We start from the raw sequence: 18,770 nt of genomic DNA, 5'->3' as shown, positions 1-18,770 counted from the left end.
TATTCTGCTTCTCCATGGATATGAAAGGAAAAGTAATATGAACAAGAACTATTAAGATAAAAATCAAAGAAAATTCAGATGAGTGTATATACATAAACTTGAACATGTATGTGTAGTGTGACTTAAGTGTAAGTAAAACTAGCAAGATATACCTGTTACTTTGTGTGTTTATGAGACAGAAAAAGAGACCAGCACTCCTGTCATCGTGTAAAAGAATACAAATTTCCGTCTTACACTCACTTGGTAGGTTAGTAGTACCTCCCTGTAGTCTTATATATATATATATTTATGTATATATAATATATATATATATATATATATATATATATATATATATATATATATATATATATATATATATATATATATATATATATATATATATATATATATATATATATACAAAACAACCACTGTGAAAGAATAGAGAAGTTCCAAGGGCTTTCGTGACTACTCACATTATCAAGGAACAATGAAAGTAAAGCATCAAAGGAAGGTATATAAAGGGGTAGCCCACACCTCACTATCAGATCCCACAACAACGAAACACCTGACGCGAGACAGCAAACCCGCCGACCGAACTAGGCAGGTCCTTCTTACAACCCACCAACAAACTATTCTACTCAAGAAATAAGAAATTTAAAAAATTATTATTTGTCCAATATATTATTAAATTCTTCCCAAATTCTATTAATTATAAATGGATCTAATTTATATAAGCCAAAGGAAATATTCATATTATTGTCAAAACTGCTTTTTATGAAACAAGATTCAATTATATTCCTGTCGACCATGGATTTGGTTACGAAAGTTCCTGTTGATGATTTATTAAGATTCTTATCTGAAGAACTCGTTAATTATGATTTACCATTGCCAGTTCCTACTATCATTAAACTTATTAAACTTTGCATTGTTGATGCAAAATTTGTATTTAATGATAAGTTTTACACTCAGAAGTTTGGTATGGCAATGGGAAATCCTCTTTCACCTGTTCTTGGTAACCTATACATGGAATTTTTTGAAACAAGGCTGCTTAACACAATCCTCCCTATTAAAGCTAAATGGTTCAGATATGTTGATGATATTTTGTGTCTTATGCTCAAAAATGTAGATATACACCATTTCCTTGGCAAATTAAATAGCTTAGCCCATTCTATAAATTTTGCTGTTGAATTTGAAGAAAATAACTCATTGCCTTTTCTAGATGTTTTAATTATTAAGGGTAATTCATTGCCTTTTCTAGATGTTTTAATTATTAAGGGTAATAATGAATTCAAATTTAAAATTTACAGAAAACCTACAAATAACTGTTCCTATGTCCACTATTATTCTTCCCATCAAGATAGAGTCAAACTGTCTGTTTTCTCATCAATGTTTTTGAGAGCTTTACGAATTTGCAGTCCTGAGTTCATAGATGAGGAAATATCCAAAATTTATGAAATAGGTAATGATTTGAAATACCCAAGAAATGTAATTGATAAATCTTTTAAAGTTGCTAGAAATACTTTTTACAATCCAAAAAGAGACAACCAGCCTTATTCAACTAAAAATATGTTGGTTCTCCCTTACCATGAAAACTTGGTTGATATGCCTTCTCTTCTTAAGACTTTTAATAATAAATAAAGTTGTATTAAAAAATCTTGATACAGTAAAAAAACTTTTGATAAAGAATTCCCCCCAAAATGCTGATGAATGTGTCCATAAGATTCCTTGTAAAATTTGCGATAAAGTTTATTACGGTCAAACTGGTAAAAATCTCGAACTAGGATTAAAACAACATAAATATAGCATTAGAACTGGGCAAGATTCCAATGCTCTATTTATTCATGTAAGAGATTTTAACCATCCAATTGATTTTCAAAAAGTTGAGAAAGTAGTATCAAGCAAGTCCATGGTCGACAGGAATATAATTGAATCTTGTTTCATAAAAAGCAGTTTTGGCCATAATATGAATATCTCCTTTGGCTTATATAAATTAGATCCATTTATAATTAATAGAATTTGGGAAGAATTTAATAATACATTGGACAAATAATAATTATTTTAAATTTCTTATTTCTTGAGTAGAATAGTTTGTTGGTGGGTTGTAAGAAGGACCTGCCTAGTTCGGTCCGCGGGTTTGCTGTCTCGCGTCAGGTGTTTCGTTGTTGTGGGATCTGATAGTGAGGTGTGGGCTACCCCTTTATATACCTTCCTTTGATGCTTTACTTTCATTGTTCCTTGATAATGTGAGTAGTCACGAAAGCGCTTGAACTTCTCTATTCTTTCACAGTGGTTGTTTTGCATATTCTGAAATAACCTGTTTACTGTGATCTTATTGCATATATATATATATATATATATATATATATATATATATATATATATATATATATATATATATATATATATATATATATATATATATGTATATATATATATATATATATATATATATATATATATATATATATATATATATATATATATATATATATATATACATATATATATAGAATATATATATATATATATAGAATATATATATAGAATATATATATATATATATATATATAGAATATATATATAGAATATATAAATATATAAGTAGTAGTCAACTTTTCTACAGGGGGAGGAACTTCCGGTTTGGGCTTTCCACTGAGCGGTCCCTTCCGGTTTGGGCCTTCTACAGAGCGAGGACTTCCGGTTTAGGCCTTCCACTGAGCGAGGTATCCGGTCTAGGACCAGCAGCTGGAGGGTCACCTTTTCACACCTAGGTGTTACTTCCGGTTTTGACCATGACCTCGCCCTCGAGACTACCTCACCCTTGACCCCCCAACCAATACCCCCGCCCACGACCCCCCCCCCTTCGCGACCCCGCCGTCGCGCCGCGCGCCCGCGCGCCCGCCCGCGCGACCCCCCGCCGCGCGCCCACCCGCGCGCCCGCCCGCGCCCTTCGCGACCCCCGCCCGCGCCTTCTGCTGCGCCTTCTGCAGCGTCGTCCGGATCGCCCCCGCGCCTCGAATTTTTTTTTCTTATGATCTCCTTGGATCAAGGTTTTTGGATTCCCCCCTACGGGGTTTCGAATTTTTTTTGAATTTCATTTTCTTGTGCTCTCCATCTCCTCGGATCAAATTTTTGAGGTTCCCCCTCTCACTTTCACCCCCATCCCAAAATTTCTCGATATTACCAAGTTTTTGGATTCCCCCCTATGGGGGTTTCGAAAGTCTCCATCTCCTCGGATCCCCCTCCCACTTTCACCCCCCAACCCCAAAAATTTCTCGACAATACCATGACTCCATCTCCTCGGATCAAGTTTTTTGGATTCCCCCCTATGGGGTTTTCGAAATTCTCCATCTCCTTGGATCAAGGTTTTTTTGGGTACCCCTCCTTTCACCCCAAATTTTCTCGACAATACCATGACTCCATCTCCTCGGATCGAGTTTTTTGGATCCCCCCTATGGGGTTTTCGAAATTCTCCATCTCCTCGGATCAAATTTTCTCGACAATACCATGACTCCATCTCCTCGGATCAAGTTTCTGGATCCCCCTATGGGGTTTTCGAAATTCTCCATCTCCTTGGATCAAGTTTTTTTGGATTCCCCCCTATGGGGTTTTCGAAATTCCTCGGATCAAGTTTTTGGAATCCCCCCTCTGGGGGTAAGCATTCAAAATAGACTCCTCCTATGGGGGCATGCTTACTACAGGTCTAATGAAGGGTGTTTACTCGGCGGTCAGTGACGTCACGTGTTGACCCAGCACACAGGTTGAATCTTGTATACCCTTTTAATTAATAAGGGGACATAGCAGTGACGTCACGCGCACACAGGCTGAATCTTGTCGATCCTTTTAGTTCATTTCAAGTTAATAAGGGGACACAGTACATCAGAAAGGCACATTTTTGTTTCGTTAATACCCACAACAATCCAACAATTTCTTTACAACACAAGTCTAGACATTTTTTAACTATTTCATCTCAGGTCACTCCCCCACGAAGTAACCTCCTCCCCACCCTCCCGAACCCTCACACTCCAACCAACACCTCACAATTTTCACTCATAACCCCCAATTTTTCTCGTTTTAACCCTTTTAGTTCATTAAAGTTAATAAGGGGACACATGCATCAGAAAGTCACCACATCGCTTACATCCACTTTCGTTAAATTCACTACTCACAATTTTACATATTACGAAGTTAAATACGCACTTTTACTTTGAACATCTTCAAAACACTCTCATAAATCATTTGAATACTCACAAAAAATACCTTTATACATTTCCAAACAACACTGAAATACTCCAAAATCATCATTCGAACACCCCCAAATCACCTCTGAATACTCCCAGAACACCTTCATAAGTACTCTTGCACATCATTTGAACACCTTCATAAGTACTCTCTTAATCATTTGTACACCTTCAAAAAACACCTTTGAATACTCACATAAACACCCTTGAACACCTTCAAAACACCTTTGAATAACCTCAAAACACCTTTGAACACCTTCAAAACACCCTTGAACACCTTCAAAACACCCTTGAACACTCTCAAAAACAACATTTGAACACACTCAAAACACCTTTGAACATTTCCAAAACACTATTTGAGTACTCCCAAATAAGATTTGACATCTCTAATTTATCTGCACTTACACATTTCATTAAATTACAACTCATCCCCTCAGTCTCCAGACTAGGCATTTTCTCGTTTTTACCCTTTTAGTTCATTAAAGTTATTAAGGGGACACAATACATCAGAAAAAAGTCACAAAAACTAACTCAAACACTTTACTTTGAACACCCCCAAAGTACTCTCATAATCATTTGAATACTCACATAAACACCTTTGAACACCTTCAAAACACCTTTGAATATCGTTTTTAAACTAATTTCATCACAACCCACTTATATCATCTTTTTTCGGTAACTCTAATTCGACTACACTACCCTCATCAATTACCAACAAATTTTACTCGTTTTAACTAATGTCATCACTGTAACCAAGATTTTCACAAAAAAAAAAACTCTATGACACCTAACACACACGCACACACACACCCCACAACACCCACAATTTTTCTCGTTTTAACCCTTTTAGTTCATTAAAGTTAATAAGGGGACACAGTACATCAGAAAGTCACAACAACAACATCCACAACCCACAATTTTTTCTCGTTTTAGCTAATTTCATCAGAAAAAGTCCCAACAACAACCCACTTATAACATCTTTTTTCGGTATCTCTAGTTCGACAACAACACCCACATCCCACAACACCCACGAACATTTCCAAAACACTATTTGAGTACTCCCAATTACACCACTGATTACTACTAAAACACCACTGAATTCAATCAAAACACCCTTCAACACCTTCAAACACCCTTGAACACCTTCAAAACACTCTTGAACACCTTCAAAATCACCTTTGAACATTTCCAATCAACACTGAAACACTTCCAAAAAACACAATTTGAGTACTCCCAATTACACCACTGAATACTACTAAAACACCGCTGAATTCAATCAAAACACCCTTCAACACCTTCAAAACACCTTTGAACACCTTCAAAACACCTTTGACACCTTCAAAAACACCTTTGAACATTTCCAATCAACACTGAAACACTTCCAAAAAAACACAATTTGAGTACTCCCAATTACACCACTGAATACTACTAAAACACCGCTGAATTCAATCAAAACACCCTTCAACACCTTCAAAACACCTTTGAACACCTTTGAACACCTTCAAAAAAACAACATTTGAACACACTCAAAACACCTTTGAACACCTTTGAACATTTCCAAACAACACTGAAACACTTCCAAAAACACCATTTGAGTACTCCCAAATACACCACTGAATACTAAAACACCACTGAATACACTCAAAACACCACCAAAATCACCATAAACTAAGATCAACACCCACATCCCACAACACCCACAACCCACAACACCCACAATTTTTTTCTCGTTTTATCTAATTTCATCAGAAAGTCACAACACCCACACCCCCCATTTTTTTCTCGTTTTAACCCTTTTAGTTCATTAAAGTTAATAAGGGGACACACTACATCAGAAAAAGTCCCAACAACAACCCACTTATAACATTTTTTTTTCGGTATCTCTAGTTCGACAACAACACCCACAACACCCACATCCCACAACACCCATGAACATTTCCAAAACACTATTTGAGTACTCCCAATTACACCACTGATTACTACTAAAACACCGCTGAATTCAATCAAAACACCCTTCAACACCTTCAAACACCCTTGAACACCTTCAAAACACTCTTGAACACTTTTCAAAAACACCTTTGAACATTTCCAATCAACACTGAAACACTTCCAAAAAACACAATTTGAGTACTCCCAATTACACCACTGATTACTACTAAAACACCGCTGAATTCAATCAAAACACCCTTCAACACCTTCAAACACCCTTGAACACACTCAAAACACCCTTCAACACCTTCAAAACACCTTTGAACACCTTCAAAACACCTTTGAACACATTCAAAACACTCTCATAATCATTTGAACACACTCAAAACACCTTTGAATAACCTCAAAACACCTTCGAACACCTTCAAAACACCCTTGAACACCCTTGATCACCTTCAAAAAAACAACATTTGAACACACTCAAAACACCTTTGAACACCTTTGAACATTTCCAAACAACACTGAAACACTTCCAAAAACACCATTTGAGTACTCCCAAATACACCACTGAATACTAAAACACCACTGAATACACTCAAAACACCACCAAAATCACCATAAACTAAGATCAACACCCACACCCCACAACACCCACAACCCACAACACCCACAATTTTTTCTCGTTTTATCTAATTTCATCAGAAAGTCACAACACCCACACCCCCCATTTTTTTCTCGTTTTAACCCTTTTAGTTCATTAAAGTTAATAAGGGGCCACACTACATCAGAAAAAGTCACAAAAACAACCCACTTATAACGTCTTTTCGGTATCTCTAGTTCGACAACAACACCCACATCCCACATCACCCACATCCCACATCCCCCACACACACACACAGACACACACACACACACACATCCCTAACCTAGCCTAACCTAACCTAACTTATCCTAACATAACCTAACCTAACCTAACCTAACCTAACCTAACCTAACTTATCCTAACCTAGCCTAACCTAACCTAACCTTACCTAAATTATCCTAACCTAACCTAACCTAGCCTAACCTAACCTAACTTAACCTAACCTAACCTAACCTAACCGAACCTACCCTAACCTAACCTTACCTAACCTAACCTAGCCTAACCTAACCTAACCTAACTTAACCTAACCCAACCTAACCTAACCTAACCTAGCCTAACCTAACTTAACCTAACCTAACCTAACCTACCCTAACCTAACCTAACCTAACCTATCTTAACCTTACCTAACCTAACCTAGCCGAACCTATCCTAACCTAACCTAAAATATATTGGAACACTTCCATAATACATTAGAGTACTCCAGAATTACTTTGAACGACTCCATTTTTGGATATTTCCAAATTAGTTTTGAAAACTTTATCGTAAAATCGAACATTATTTTCTTGTTGGTAAAACACACTCAATGGTAGAAATATTTACTCGATTTCCGAATAGAAGCACTGTCCTCGCTCTGAGAGACTCATTGTGGGTCACCCCAACACATGGTGTAATGCGCTTCACACCCAAGGTAGAACATAACACCCGCGTCAACTCAGGACAGACAGGCGCCATGTAATGCGGGTAACATCCAAGGTAGAAAATCATCTCTTTCCAGACCAACTGTCTATCCTAACCTAACCTAACCTAACCTAATTCCTAACCTAACCTAACCTCACCTAACCGAACCTAACCTAACTCCATCAATCACCTCTATCCTAACCTAACCTAACCTAACCTAACCCAACCTAACTCCATCAAACACCTCTATCCTAACCTAACCTAACCTATCCTAACCTAACTCCATCAAACACCTCGAATACTACCTAACTTAACCTAACCTAACCTTACCTAACCTACCGAACCTAACCTAACCTAACCTAACCTATCCTAACCTGTCCCAACCTAACCTAACCTAACCTATCCTAACCTAACCTAACCTAACCTAACCTAACTTATCCTAAGCTAACCTAACCTAACTTATCCTAACCTAACCTATCCTAACCTAACTTATAACATCTTTTTTTCGGTATCTCTAGTTCGACAACAACACCCACAACACCCACATCCCACAACACCCATGAACATTTCCAAAAACACTATTTGAGTACTCCCAATTACACCACTGATTACTACTAAAACACCGCTGAATTCAATCAAAACACCCTTCAACACCTTCAAACACCCTTGAACACCTTCAAAACCCTCTTGAACACTTTCAAAAACACCTTTGAACATTTCCAATCAACACTGAAACACTTCCAAAAAAACACCATTTGAGTACTCCCAATTACACCACTGAATACTACTAAAACACCGCTGAATTCAATCAAAACACCCTTCAACACCTTCAAAACACCTTTGAACACCTTCAAAACACCTTTGACACCTTCAAAACACTCTTGAACACCTTCAAAAAACACCTTCGAACATTTCCAATCAACACTGAAACACTTCCAAAAACACAATTTGAGTACTCCCAATTACACCACTGAATTCTACTAAAACACCGCTGAATTCAATCAAAACACCTTCAAAACACCTTCAAAACACCTTTGAACACCTTTGAACATTTCCAAAAACACTATTTGAGTACTCCCAATTACACCACTGATTACTACTAAAACACCGCTGAATTCAATCAAAACACCCTTCAACACCTTCAAACACCCTTGAACACCTTCAAAACACTCTTGAACACCTTCAAAAACACCTTTGAACATTTCCAATCAACACTGAAACACTTCCAAAAACACAATTTGAGTACTCCCAATTACACCACTGAATTCTACTAAAACACCGCTGAATTCAATCAAAACACCCTTCAACACCTTCAAAACACCTTTGAACACACTCAAAACACCTTTGAATAACCTCAAAACACCTTTGAACACCTTCAAAACACTCTCATAATCATTTGAACACACTCAAAACACCTTTGAATAACCTCAAAACACCTTTGAACACCTTCAAAACACCCTTGAACACCTTCAAAAAACAACATTTGAACACACTCAAAACACCTTTGAACACCTTTGAACATTTCCAAACAACACTGAAACACTTCCAAAAACACCCTTTGAGTACTCCCAAATACACCACTGAATACTAAAACACCACTGAATACACTCAAAACACCACCAAAATCACCATAAACTAAGATCAACACCCACATCCCACAACACCCACAACCCACAACACCCACAATTTTTTCTCGTTTTATCTAATTTCATCAGAAAGTCACAACACCCACACCTCCCATTTTTTTCTCGTTTTAACCCTTTTAGTTCATTAAAGTTAATAAGGGGACACACTACATCAGAAAAAGTCACATCAACAACCCACTTATAACGTCTTTTCGGTATCTCTAGTTCGACAACAACACCCACATCCCACAACACCCACATCCCACATCCCACACACACACACACACACACAGACACACACACACACACACCCTAACCTAGCCTAACCTAACTTATCCTAACCTAGCCTAACCTAACCTAACCTAGCCTAACCTAACTTAACCTAACCTAACCTTTACCTAACCTTTACCTAACTTAACCTAACCTAACCTAACCTTTACCTAACCTTTACCTAACCTAATCTATCCTTGCCTAACCATTACCTAACCTAACCTAACCTATCTTAACCTAACCCAACCTAGCCGAACCTATCCTAACCTAACCTAAAATATATTGGAACACTTCCAAAAAATACATTAGAGTACTCCAGAATTACTTTGAACGACTCCATTTTTGGATATTTCCAAATTAGTTTTGAAAACTTTATCGTAAAATCGAACATTATTTTCTTGTTGGTAAACACACTCAATGGTAGAAATATTTACTCGATTTCCGAATAGAAACACTTTCCTCGCTCTGAGAGACTCATTGTGGGTCACCCCTTCCCCCCCAACACCACTGGGTAATGCGGTTCATGATTATCTTAAATCTACCTTGGGTGTGAACCGCATTACCCAGTGGTGTTGGGGGGGAAGGGGTGACCCACAATGAGTCTCTCAGAGCGAGGAAAGTGTTTCTATTCGGAAATCGAGTAAATATTTCTACCATTGAGTGTGTTTACCAACAAGAAAATAATGTTCGATTTTACGATAAAGTTTTCAAAACTAATTTGGAAATATCCAAAAATGGAGTCGTTCAAAGTAATTCTGGAGTACTCTAATGTATTTTTTGGAAGTGTTCCAATATATTTTAGGTTAGGTTAGGATAGGTTCGGCTAGGTTGGGTTAGGTTAAGATAGGTTAGGTTAGGTTAGGTAATGGTTAGGCAAGGATAGATTAGGTTAGGTAAAGGTTAGGTAAAGGTTAGGTTAGGTTAGGTTAAGTTAGGTAAAGGTTAGGTAAAGGTTAGGTTAGGTTAAGTTAGGTTAGGCTAGGTTAGGTTAGGTTAGGCTAGGTTAGGATAAGTTAGGTTAGGCTAGGTTAGGGTGTGTGTGTGTGTGTGTCTGTGTGTGTGTGTGTGTGTGTGGGATGTGGGATGTGGGTGTTGTGGGATGTGGGTGTTGTTGTCGAACTAGAGATACCGAAAAGACGTTATAAGTGGGTTGTTGATGTGACTTTTTCTGATGTAGTGTGTCCCCTTATTAACTTTAATGAACTAAAAGGGTTAAAACGAGAAAAAAATGGGAGGTGTGGGTGTTGTGACTTTCTGATGAAATTAGATAAAACGAGAAAAAATTGTGGGTGTTGTGGGTTGTGGGTGTTGTGGGATGTGGGTGTTGATCTTAGTTTATGGTGATTTTGGTGGTGTTTTGAGTGTATTCAGTGGTGTTTTAGTATTCAGTGGTGTATTTGGGAGTACTCAAATGGTGTTTTTGGAAGTGTTTCAGTGTTGTTTGGAAATGTTCAAAGGTGTTCAAAGGTGTTTTGAGTGTGTTCAAATGTTGTTTTTTGAAGGTGTTCAAGGGTGTTTTGAAGGTGTTTTGAGGTTATTCAAAGGTGTTTTGAGTGTGTTCAAATGATTATGAGAGTGTTTTGAAGGTGTTCAAAGGTGTTTTGAGGTTATTCAAAGGTGTTTTGAGTGTGTTCAAAGGTGTTTTGAAGGTGTTGAAGGGTGTTTTGATTGAATTCAGCGGTGTTTTAGTAGAATTCAGTGGTGTAATTGGGAGTACTCAAATTGTGTTTTTGGAAGTGTTTCAGTGTTGATTGGAAATGTTCAAAGGTGTTTTTGAAGGTGTTCAAGAGTGTTTTGAAGGTGTTCAAGGGTGTTTGAAGGTGTTGAAGGGTGTTTTGATTGAATTCAGCGGTGTTTTAGTAGTAATCAGTGGTGTAATTGGGAGTACTCAAATAGTGTTTTTGGAAATGTTCAAAGGTGTTCAAAGGTGTTTTGAAGGTGTTTTGAAGGTGTTTTGATTGAATTCAGCGGTGTTTTAGTAGAATTCAGTGGTGTAATTGGGAGTACTCAAATTGTGTTTTTGGAAGTGTTTCAGTGTTGATTGGAAATGTTCGAAGGTGTTTTTTGAAGGTGTTCAAGAGTGTTTTGAAGGTGTCAAAGGTGTTTTGAAGGTGTTCAAAGGTGTTTTGAAGGTGTTGAAGGGTGTTTTGATTGAATTCAGCGGTGTTTTAGTAGTATTCAGTGGTGTAATTGGGAGTACTCAAATGGTGTTTTTTTGGAAGTGTTTCAGTGTTGATTGGAAATGTTCAAAGGTGTTTTTGAAAGTGTTCAAGAGGGTTTTGAAGGTGTTCAAGGGTGTTTGAAGGTGTTGAAGGGTGTTTTGATTGAATTCAGCGGTGTTTTAGTAGTAATCAGTGGTGTAATTGGGAGTACTCAAATAGTGTTTTTGGAAATGTTCATGGGTGTTGTGGGATGTGGGTGTTGTGGGTGTTGTTGTCGAACTAGAGATACCGAAAAAAAGATGTTATAAGTTAGGTTAGGATAGGTTAGGTTAGGATAAGTTAGGTTAGGTTAGCTTAGGATAAGTTAGGTTAGGTTAGGTTAGGTTAGGTTAGGATAGGTTAGGTTAGGTTAGGTTGGGACAGGTTAGGATAGGTTAGGTTAGGTTAGGTTAGGTTCGGTAGGTTAGGTAAGGTTAGGTTAGGTTAAGTTAGGTAGTATTCGAGGTGTTTGATGGAGTTAGGTTAGGTTAGGATAGGTTAGGTTAGGTTAGGATAGAGGTGTTTGATGGAGTTAGGTTGGGTTAGGTTAGGTTAGGTTAGGTTAGGATAGAGGTGATTGATGGAGTTAGGTTAGGTTCGGTTAGGTGAGGTTAGGTTAGGTTAGGAATTAGGTTAGGTTAGGTTAGGTTAGGATAGACAGTTGGTCTGGAAAGAGATGATTTTCTACCTTGGATGTTACCCGCATTACATGGCGCCTGTCTGTCCTGAGTTGACGCGGGTGTTATGTTCTACCTTGGGTGTGAAGCGCATTACACCATGTGTTGGGGTGACCCACAATGAGTCTCTCAGAGCGAGGACAGTGCTTCTATTCGGAAATCGAGTAAATATTTCTACCATTGAGTGTGTTTTACCAACAAGAAAATAATGTTCGATTTTACGATAAAGTTTTCAAAACTAATTTGGAAATATCCAAAAATGGAGTCGTTCAAAGTAATTCTGGAGTACTCTAATGTATTATGGAAGTGTTCCAATATATTTTAGGTTAGGTTAGGATAGGTTCGGCTAGGTTAGGTTAGGTAAGGTTAAGATAGGTTAGGTTAGGTTAGGTTAGGGTAGGTTAGGTTAGGTTAGGTTAAGTTAGGTTAGGCTAGGTTAGGTTAGGTTAGGTTGGGTTAGGTTAAGTTAGGTTAGGTTAGGTTAGGCTAGGTTAGGTTAGGTAAGGTTAGGTTAGGGTAGGTTCGGTTAGGTTAGGTTAGGTTAGGTTAAGTTAGGTTAGGTTAGGCTAGGTTAGGTTAGGTTAGGATAATTTAGGTAAGGTTAGGTTAGGTTAGGCTAGGTTAGGATAAGTTAGGTTAGGTTAGGTTAGGTTAGGTTAGGTTAGGTTATGTTAGGATAAGTTAGGTTAGGTTAGGCTAGGTTAGGGATGTGTGTGTGTGTGTGTGTCTGTGTGTGTGTGTGGGGGATGTGGGATGTGGGTGATGTGGGATGTGGGTGTTGTTGTCGAACTAGAGATACCGAAAAGACGTTATAAGTGGGTTGTTTTTGTGACTTTTTCTGATGTAGTGTGGCCCCTTATTAACTTTAATGAACTAAAAGGGTTAAAACGAGAAAAAAATGGGGGGTGTGGGTGTTGTGACTTTCTGATGAAATTAGATAAAACGAGAAAAAATTGTGGGTGTTGTGGGTTGTGGGTGTTGTGGGGTGTGGGTGTTGATCTTAGTTTATGGTGATTTTGGTGGTGTTTTGAGTGTATTCAGTGGTGTTTTAGTATTCAGTGGTGTATTTGGGAGTACTCAAATGGTGTTTTTGGAAGTGTTTCAGTGTTGTTTGGAAATGTTCAAAGGTGTTCAAAGGTGTTTTGAGTGTGTTCAAATGTTGTTTTTTTGAAGGTGATCAAGGGTGTTCAAGGGTGTTTTGAAGGTGTTCGAAGGTGTTTTGAGGTTATTCAAAGGTGTTTTGAGTGTGTTCAAATGATTATGAGAGTGTTTTGAATGTGTTCAAAGGTGTTTTGAAGGTGTTCAAAGGTGTTTTGAAGGTGTTGAAGGGTGTTTTGAGTGTGTTCAAGGGTGTTTGAAGGTGTTGAAGGGTGTTTTGATTGAATTCAGCGGTGTTTTAGTAGTAATCAGTGGTGTAATTGGGAGTACTCAAATTGTGTTTTTTGGAAGTGTTTCAGTGTTGATTGGAAATGTTCAAAGGTGTTTTTGAAAAGTGTTCAAGAGTGTTTTGAAGGTGTTCAAGGGTGTTTGAAGGTGTTGAAGGGTGTTTTGATTGAATTCAGCGGTGTTTTAGTAGTAATCAGTGGTGTAATTGGGAGTACTCAAATAGTGTTTTGGAAATGTTCATGGGTGTTGTGGGATGTGGGTGTTGTGGGTGTTGTTGTCGAACTAGAGATACCGAAAAAAAATGTTATAAGTGGGTTGTTGTTGGGACTTTTTCTGATGTAGTGTGTCCCCTTATTAACTTTAATGAACTAAAAGGGTTAAAACGAGAAAAAAATGGGGGGTGTGGGTGTTGTGACTTTCTGATGAAATTAGATAAAACGAGAAAAAAATTGTGGGTGTTGTGGGTTGTGGGTGTTGTGGGATGTGGGTGTTGATCTTAGTTTATGGTGATTTTGGTGGTGTTTTGAGTGTATTCAGTGGTGTTTTAGTATTCAGTGGTGTATTTGGGAGTACTCAAATGGTGTTTTTGGAAGTGTTTCAGTGTTGTTTGGAAATGTTCAAAGGTGTTCAAAGGTGTTTTGAGTGTGTTCAAATGTTGTTTTTTTGAAGGTGTTCAAAGGTGTTCAAAGGTGTTTTGAAGGTGTTGAAGGGTGTTTTGATTGAATTCAGCGGTGTTTTAGTAGTATTCAGTGGTGTAATTGGGAGTACTCAAATTGTGTTTTTTTGGAAGTGTTTCAGTGTTGATTGGAAATGTTCAAAGGTGTTTTTGAAGGTGTCAAAGGTGTTTTGAAGGTGTTCAAAGGTGTTTTGAAGGTGTTGAAGGGTGTTTTGATTGAATTCAGCGGTGTTTTAGTAGTATTCAGTGGTGTAATTGGGAGTACTCAAATTGTGTTTTTTGGAAGTGTTTCAGTGTTGATTGGAAATGTTCAAAGGTGATTTTGAAGGTGTTCAAGAGTGTTTTGAAGGTGTTCAAGGGTGTTTGAAGGTGTTGAAGGGTGTTTTGATTGAATTCAGTGGTGTTTTAGTAGTAATCAGTGGTGTAATTGGGAGTACTCAAATAGTGTTTTGGAAATGTTCGTGGGTGTTGTGGGATGTGGGTGTTGTTGTCGAACTAGAGATACCGAAAAAAGATGTTATAAGTGGGTTGTTGTTGGGACTTTTTCTGATGAAATTAGCTAAAACGAGAAAAAATTGTGGGTTGTGGATGTTGTTGTTGTGACTTTCTGATGTACTGTGTCCCCTTATTAACTTTAATGAACTAAAAGGGTTAAAACGAGAAAAATTGTGGGTGTTGTGGGGTGTGTGTGTGCGTGTGTGTTAGGTGTCATAGAGTTTTTTTTTTGTGAAAATCTTGGTTACAGTGATGACATTAGTTAAAACGAGTAAAATTTGTTGGTAATTGATGAGGGTAGTGTAGTCGAATTAGAGTTACCGAAAAAAGATGATATAAGTGGGTTGTGATGAAATTAGTTTAAAAACGATATTCAAAGGTGTTTTGAAGGTGTTCAAAGGTGTTTATGTGAGTATTCAAATGATTATGAGAGTACTTTGGGGGTGTTCAAAGTAAAGTGTTTGAGTTAGTTTTTGTGACTTTTTTCTGATGTATTGTGTCCCCTTAATAACTTTAATGAACTAAAAGGGTAAAAACGAGAAAATGCCTAGTCTGGAGACTGAGGGGATGAGTTGTAATTTAATGAAATGTGTAAGTGCAGATAAATTAGAGATGTCAAATCTTATTTGGGAGTACTCAAATAGTGTTTTGGAAATGTTCAAAGGTGTTTTGAGTGTGTTCAAATGTTGTTTTTGAGAGTGTTCAAGGGTGTTTTGAAGGTGTTCAAGGGTGTTTTGAAGGTGTTCAAAGGTGTTTTGAGGTTATTCAAAGGTGTTTTGAAGGTGTTCAAGGGTGTTTATGTGAGTATTCAAAGGTGTTTTTTGAAGGTGTACAAATGATTAAGAGAGTACTTATGAAGGTGTTCAAATGATGTGCAAGAGTACTTATGAAGGTGTTCTGGGAGTATTCAGAGGTGATTTGGGGGTGTTCGAATGATGATTTTGGAGTATTTCAGTGTTGTTTGGAAATGTATAAAGGTATTTTTTGTGAGTATTCAAATGATTTATGAGAGTGTTTTGAAGATGTTCAAAGTAAAAGTGCGTATTTAACTTCGTAATATGTAAAATTGTGAGTAGTGAATTTAACGAAAGTGGATGTAAGCGATGTGGTGACTTTCTGATGCATGTGTCCCCTTATTAACTTTAATGAACTAAAAGGGTTAAAACGAGAAAAATTGGGGGTTATGAGTGAAAATTGTGAGGTGTTGGTTGGAGTGTGAGGGTTCGGGAGGGTGGGGAGGAGGTTACTTCGTGGGGGAGTGACCTGAGATGAAATAGTTAAAAAATGTCTAGACTTGTGTTGTAAAGAAATTGTTGGATTGTTGTGGGTATTAACGAAACAAAAATGTGCCTTTCTGATGTACTGTGTCCCCTTATTAACTTGAAATGAACTAAAAGGATCGACAAGATTCAGCCTGTGTGCGCGTGACGTCACTGCTATGTCCCCTTATTAATTAAAAGGGTATACAAGATTCAACCTGTGTGCTGGGTCAACACGTGACGTCACTGACTGCCGAGTAAACACCCTTCATTAGACCTGTAGTAAGCATGCCCCCATAGGAGGAGTCTATTTTGAATGCTTACCCCCAGAGGGGGGATTCCAAAAACTTGATCCGAGGAATTTCGAAAACCCCATAGGGGGGAATCCAAAAAAACTTGATCCAAGGAGATGGAGAATTTCGAAAACCCCATAGGGGGATCCAAAAACTTGATCCGAGGAGATGGAGTCATGGTATTGTCGAGAAAATTTGATCCGAGGAGATGGAGAATTTCGAAAACCCCATAGGGGGGATCCAAAAAACTCGATCCGAGGAGATGGAGTCATGGTATTGTCGAGAAAATTTGGGGTGAAAGGAGGGGTACCCAAAAAAACCTTGATCCAAGGAGATGGAGAATTTCGAAAACCCCATAGGGGGGAATCCAAAAAACTTGATCCGAGGAGATGGAGTCATGGTATTGTCGAGAAATTTTTGGGGTTGGGGGGTGAAAGTGGGAGGGGGATCCGAGGAGATGGAGACTTTCGAAACCCCCATAGGGGGGAATCCAAAAACTTGGTAATATCGAGAAATTTTGGGATGGGGGTGAAAGTGAGAGGGGGAACCTCAAAAATTTGATCCGAGGAGATGGAGAGCACAAGAAAATGAAATTCAAAAAAAATTCGAAACCCCGTAGGGGGGAATCCAAAAACCTTGATCCAAGGAGATCATAAGAAAAAAAAATTCGAGGCGCGGGGGCGATCCGGACGACGCTGCAGAAGGCGCAGCAGAAGGCGCGGGCGGGGGTCGCGAAGGGCGCGGGCGGGCGCGCGGGCGGGCGCGCGGGCGCGCGGGCGGGCGCGCGGGCGCGCGGCGCGACGGCGGGGTCGCGAAGGGGGGTGGGGGTCGTGGGCGGGGGTATTGGTTGGGGGGTCAAGGGTGAGGTAGTCTCGAGGGCGAGGTCATGGTCAAAACCGGAAGTAACACCTAGGTGTGAAAAGGTGACCCTCCAGCTGCTGGTCCTAGACCGGATACCTCGCTCAGTGGAAGGCCTAAACCGGAAGTCCTCGCTCTGTAGAAGGCCCAAACCGGAAGGGACCGCTCAGTGGAAAGCCCAAACCGGAAGTTCCTCCCCCTGTAGAAAAGTTGACTACTTATATATATAGAATATATATATATATATATATATAGAATATATATATAGAATATATATATATATATATAGAATATATATATAGAATATATATATATATATATATAGAATATATATATATATATATATATATATATATATATATATAAATACATACATACATATATATATATATATATATATATATATATATATATATATATATATATATGTATATATATATATATGGATATATATATATATATATATATATATATATATATATATATATATATATATATATATATATATATATATATATATATATACCTATATATATTATACTGGCACTGTGTTGACAGAGAAGTGGTTCCTGGAATGGGTGCACTGGAGGGTGGACACTGGGACAAGGACACTTGGTGCTGGTTGTGGGTTCACTGCTCAACATGGTGTTGCTCGTCACAATGATCTGTCTCTTGCTGCATGAAAAACTCGCCCACAAGATCATAAAGGTATATTAATTAAATAGTTCATTAATGTTATCCTGATGTTTGTGATTCGTGTGAAAGAATAAGATTTATCAGATATTTGTTATTATAGTTTATGTAGATCAGAAGAGAACTTGTCATTGATTTAGAAGTGTCTCAGTCACGCCTACCTCAGTTGTGTCTCAGTCACACCTACCTCAGCTGTGTCTCAGTCACACCTACCTCAGTTGTGTCTCAGTCACACCTACCTCAGTTGTGTCTCAGTCACACCTACCTCAGTTGTGTCTCAGTCACACCTACCTCAGTTGTGTCTCAGTCACAAATACCTCAGCTGTGTCTCAGTCACACCTACCTCAGTTGTGTCTCAGTCACACCCACCTCAGTTGTGTCTCAGTCACACCTACCTCAGTTGTGTCTCAGTCACACCTACCTCAGCTGTGTCTCAGTCACACCTACCTCAGTTGTGTCTCAGTCACACCTACCTCAGTTGTGTCTCAGTCACACCTACCTCAGCTGTGTCTCAGTCACACCTACCTCAGTTGTGTCTCAGTCACACCTACCTCAGTTGTGTCTCAGTCACACCTACCTCAGTTGTGTCTCAGTCACACCTACCTCAGTTGTGTCTCAGTCACACCTACCTCAGCTGTGTCT

The 18,770-nt window shown here is 38.4% G+C and overlaps 1 protein-coding gene across 2 annotated transcripts in view; it reads left to right on the top strand.

Annotated features, from left to right (window-relative positions):
* LOC128687875 (uncharacterized) overlaps window positions 1-18,770 on the top strand; it is a 125,401-nt gene that overhangs the window by 81,192 nt on the left and 25,439 nt on the right. For both annotated transcript variants that reach the window (XM_070083753.1, XM_070083752.1), the window contains exon 3: window positions 17,994-18,143. In XM_070083753.1, the coding sequence (XP_069939854.1) occupies window positions 17,994-18,143 (150 nt within the window). The remainder of the gene's footprint in view (window positions 1-17,993; window positions 18,144-18,770) is intronic.

This window comes from Cherax quadricarinatus, chromosome 10 (assembly GCF_038502225.1).
Source record: "Cherax quadricarinatus isolate ZL_2023a chromosome 10, ASM3850222v1, whole genome shotgun sequence".
NCBI lineage: Eukaryota > Metazoa > Arthropoda > Malacostraca > Decapoda > Parastacidae > Cherax > Cherax quadricarinatus.
The sequence above is the reverse complement of the archived record's forward strand: the minus strand, read 5'-3'. Positions and strand labels throughout refer to the sequence as shown.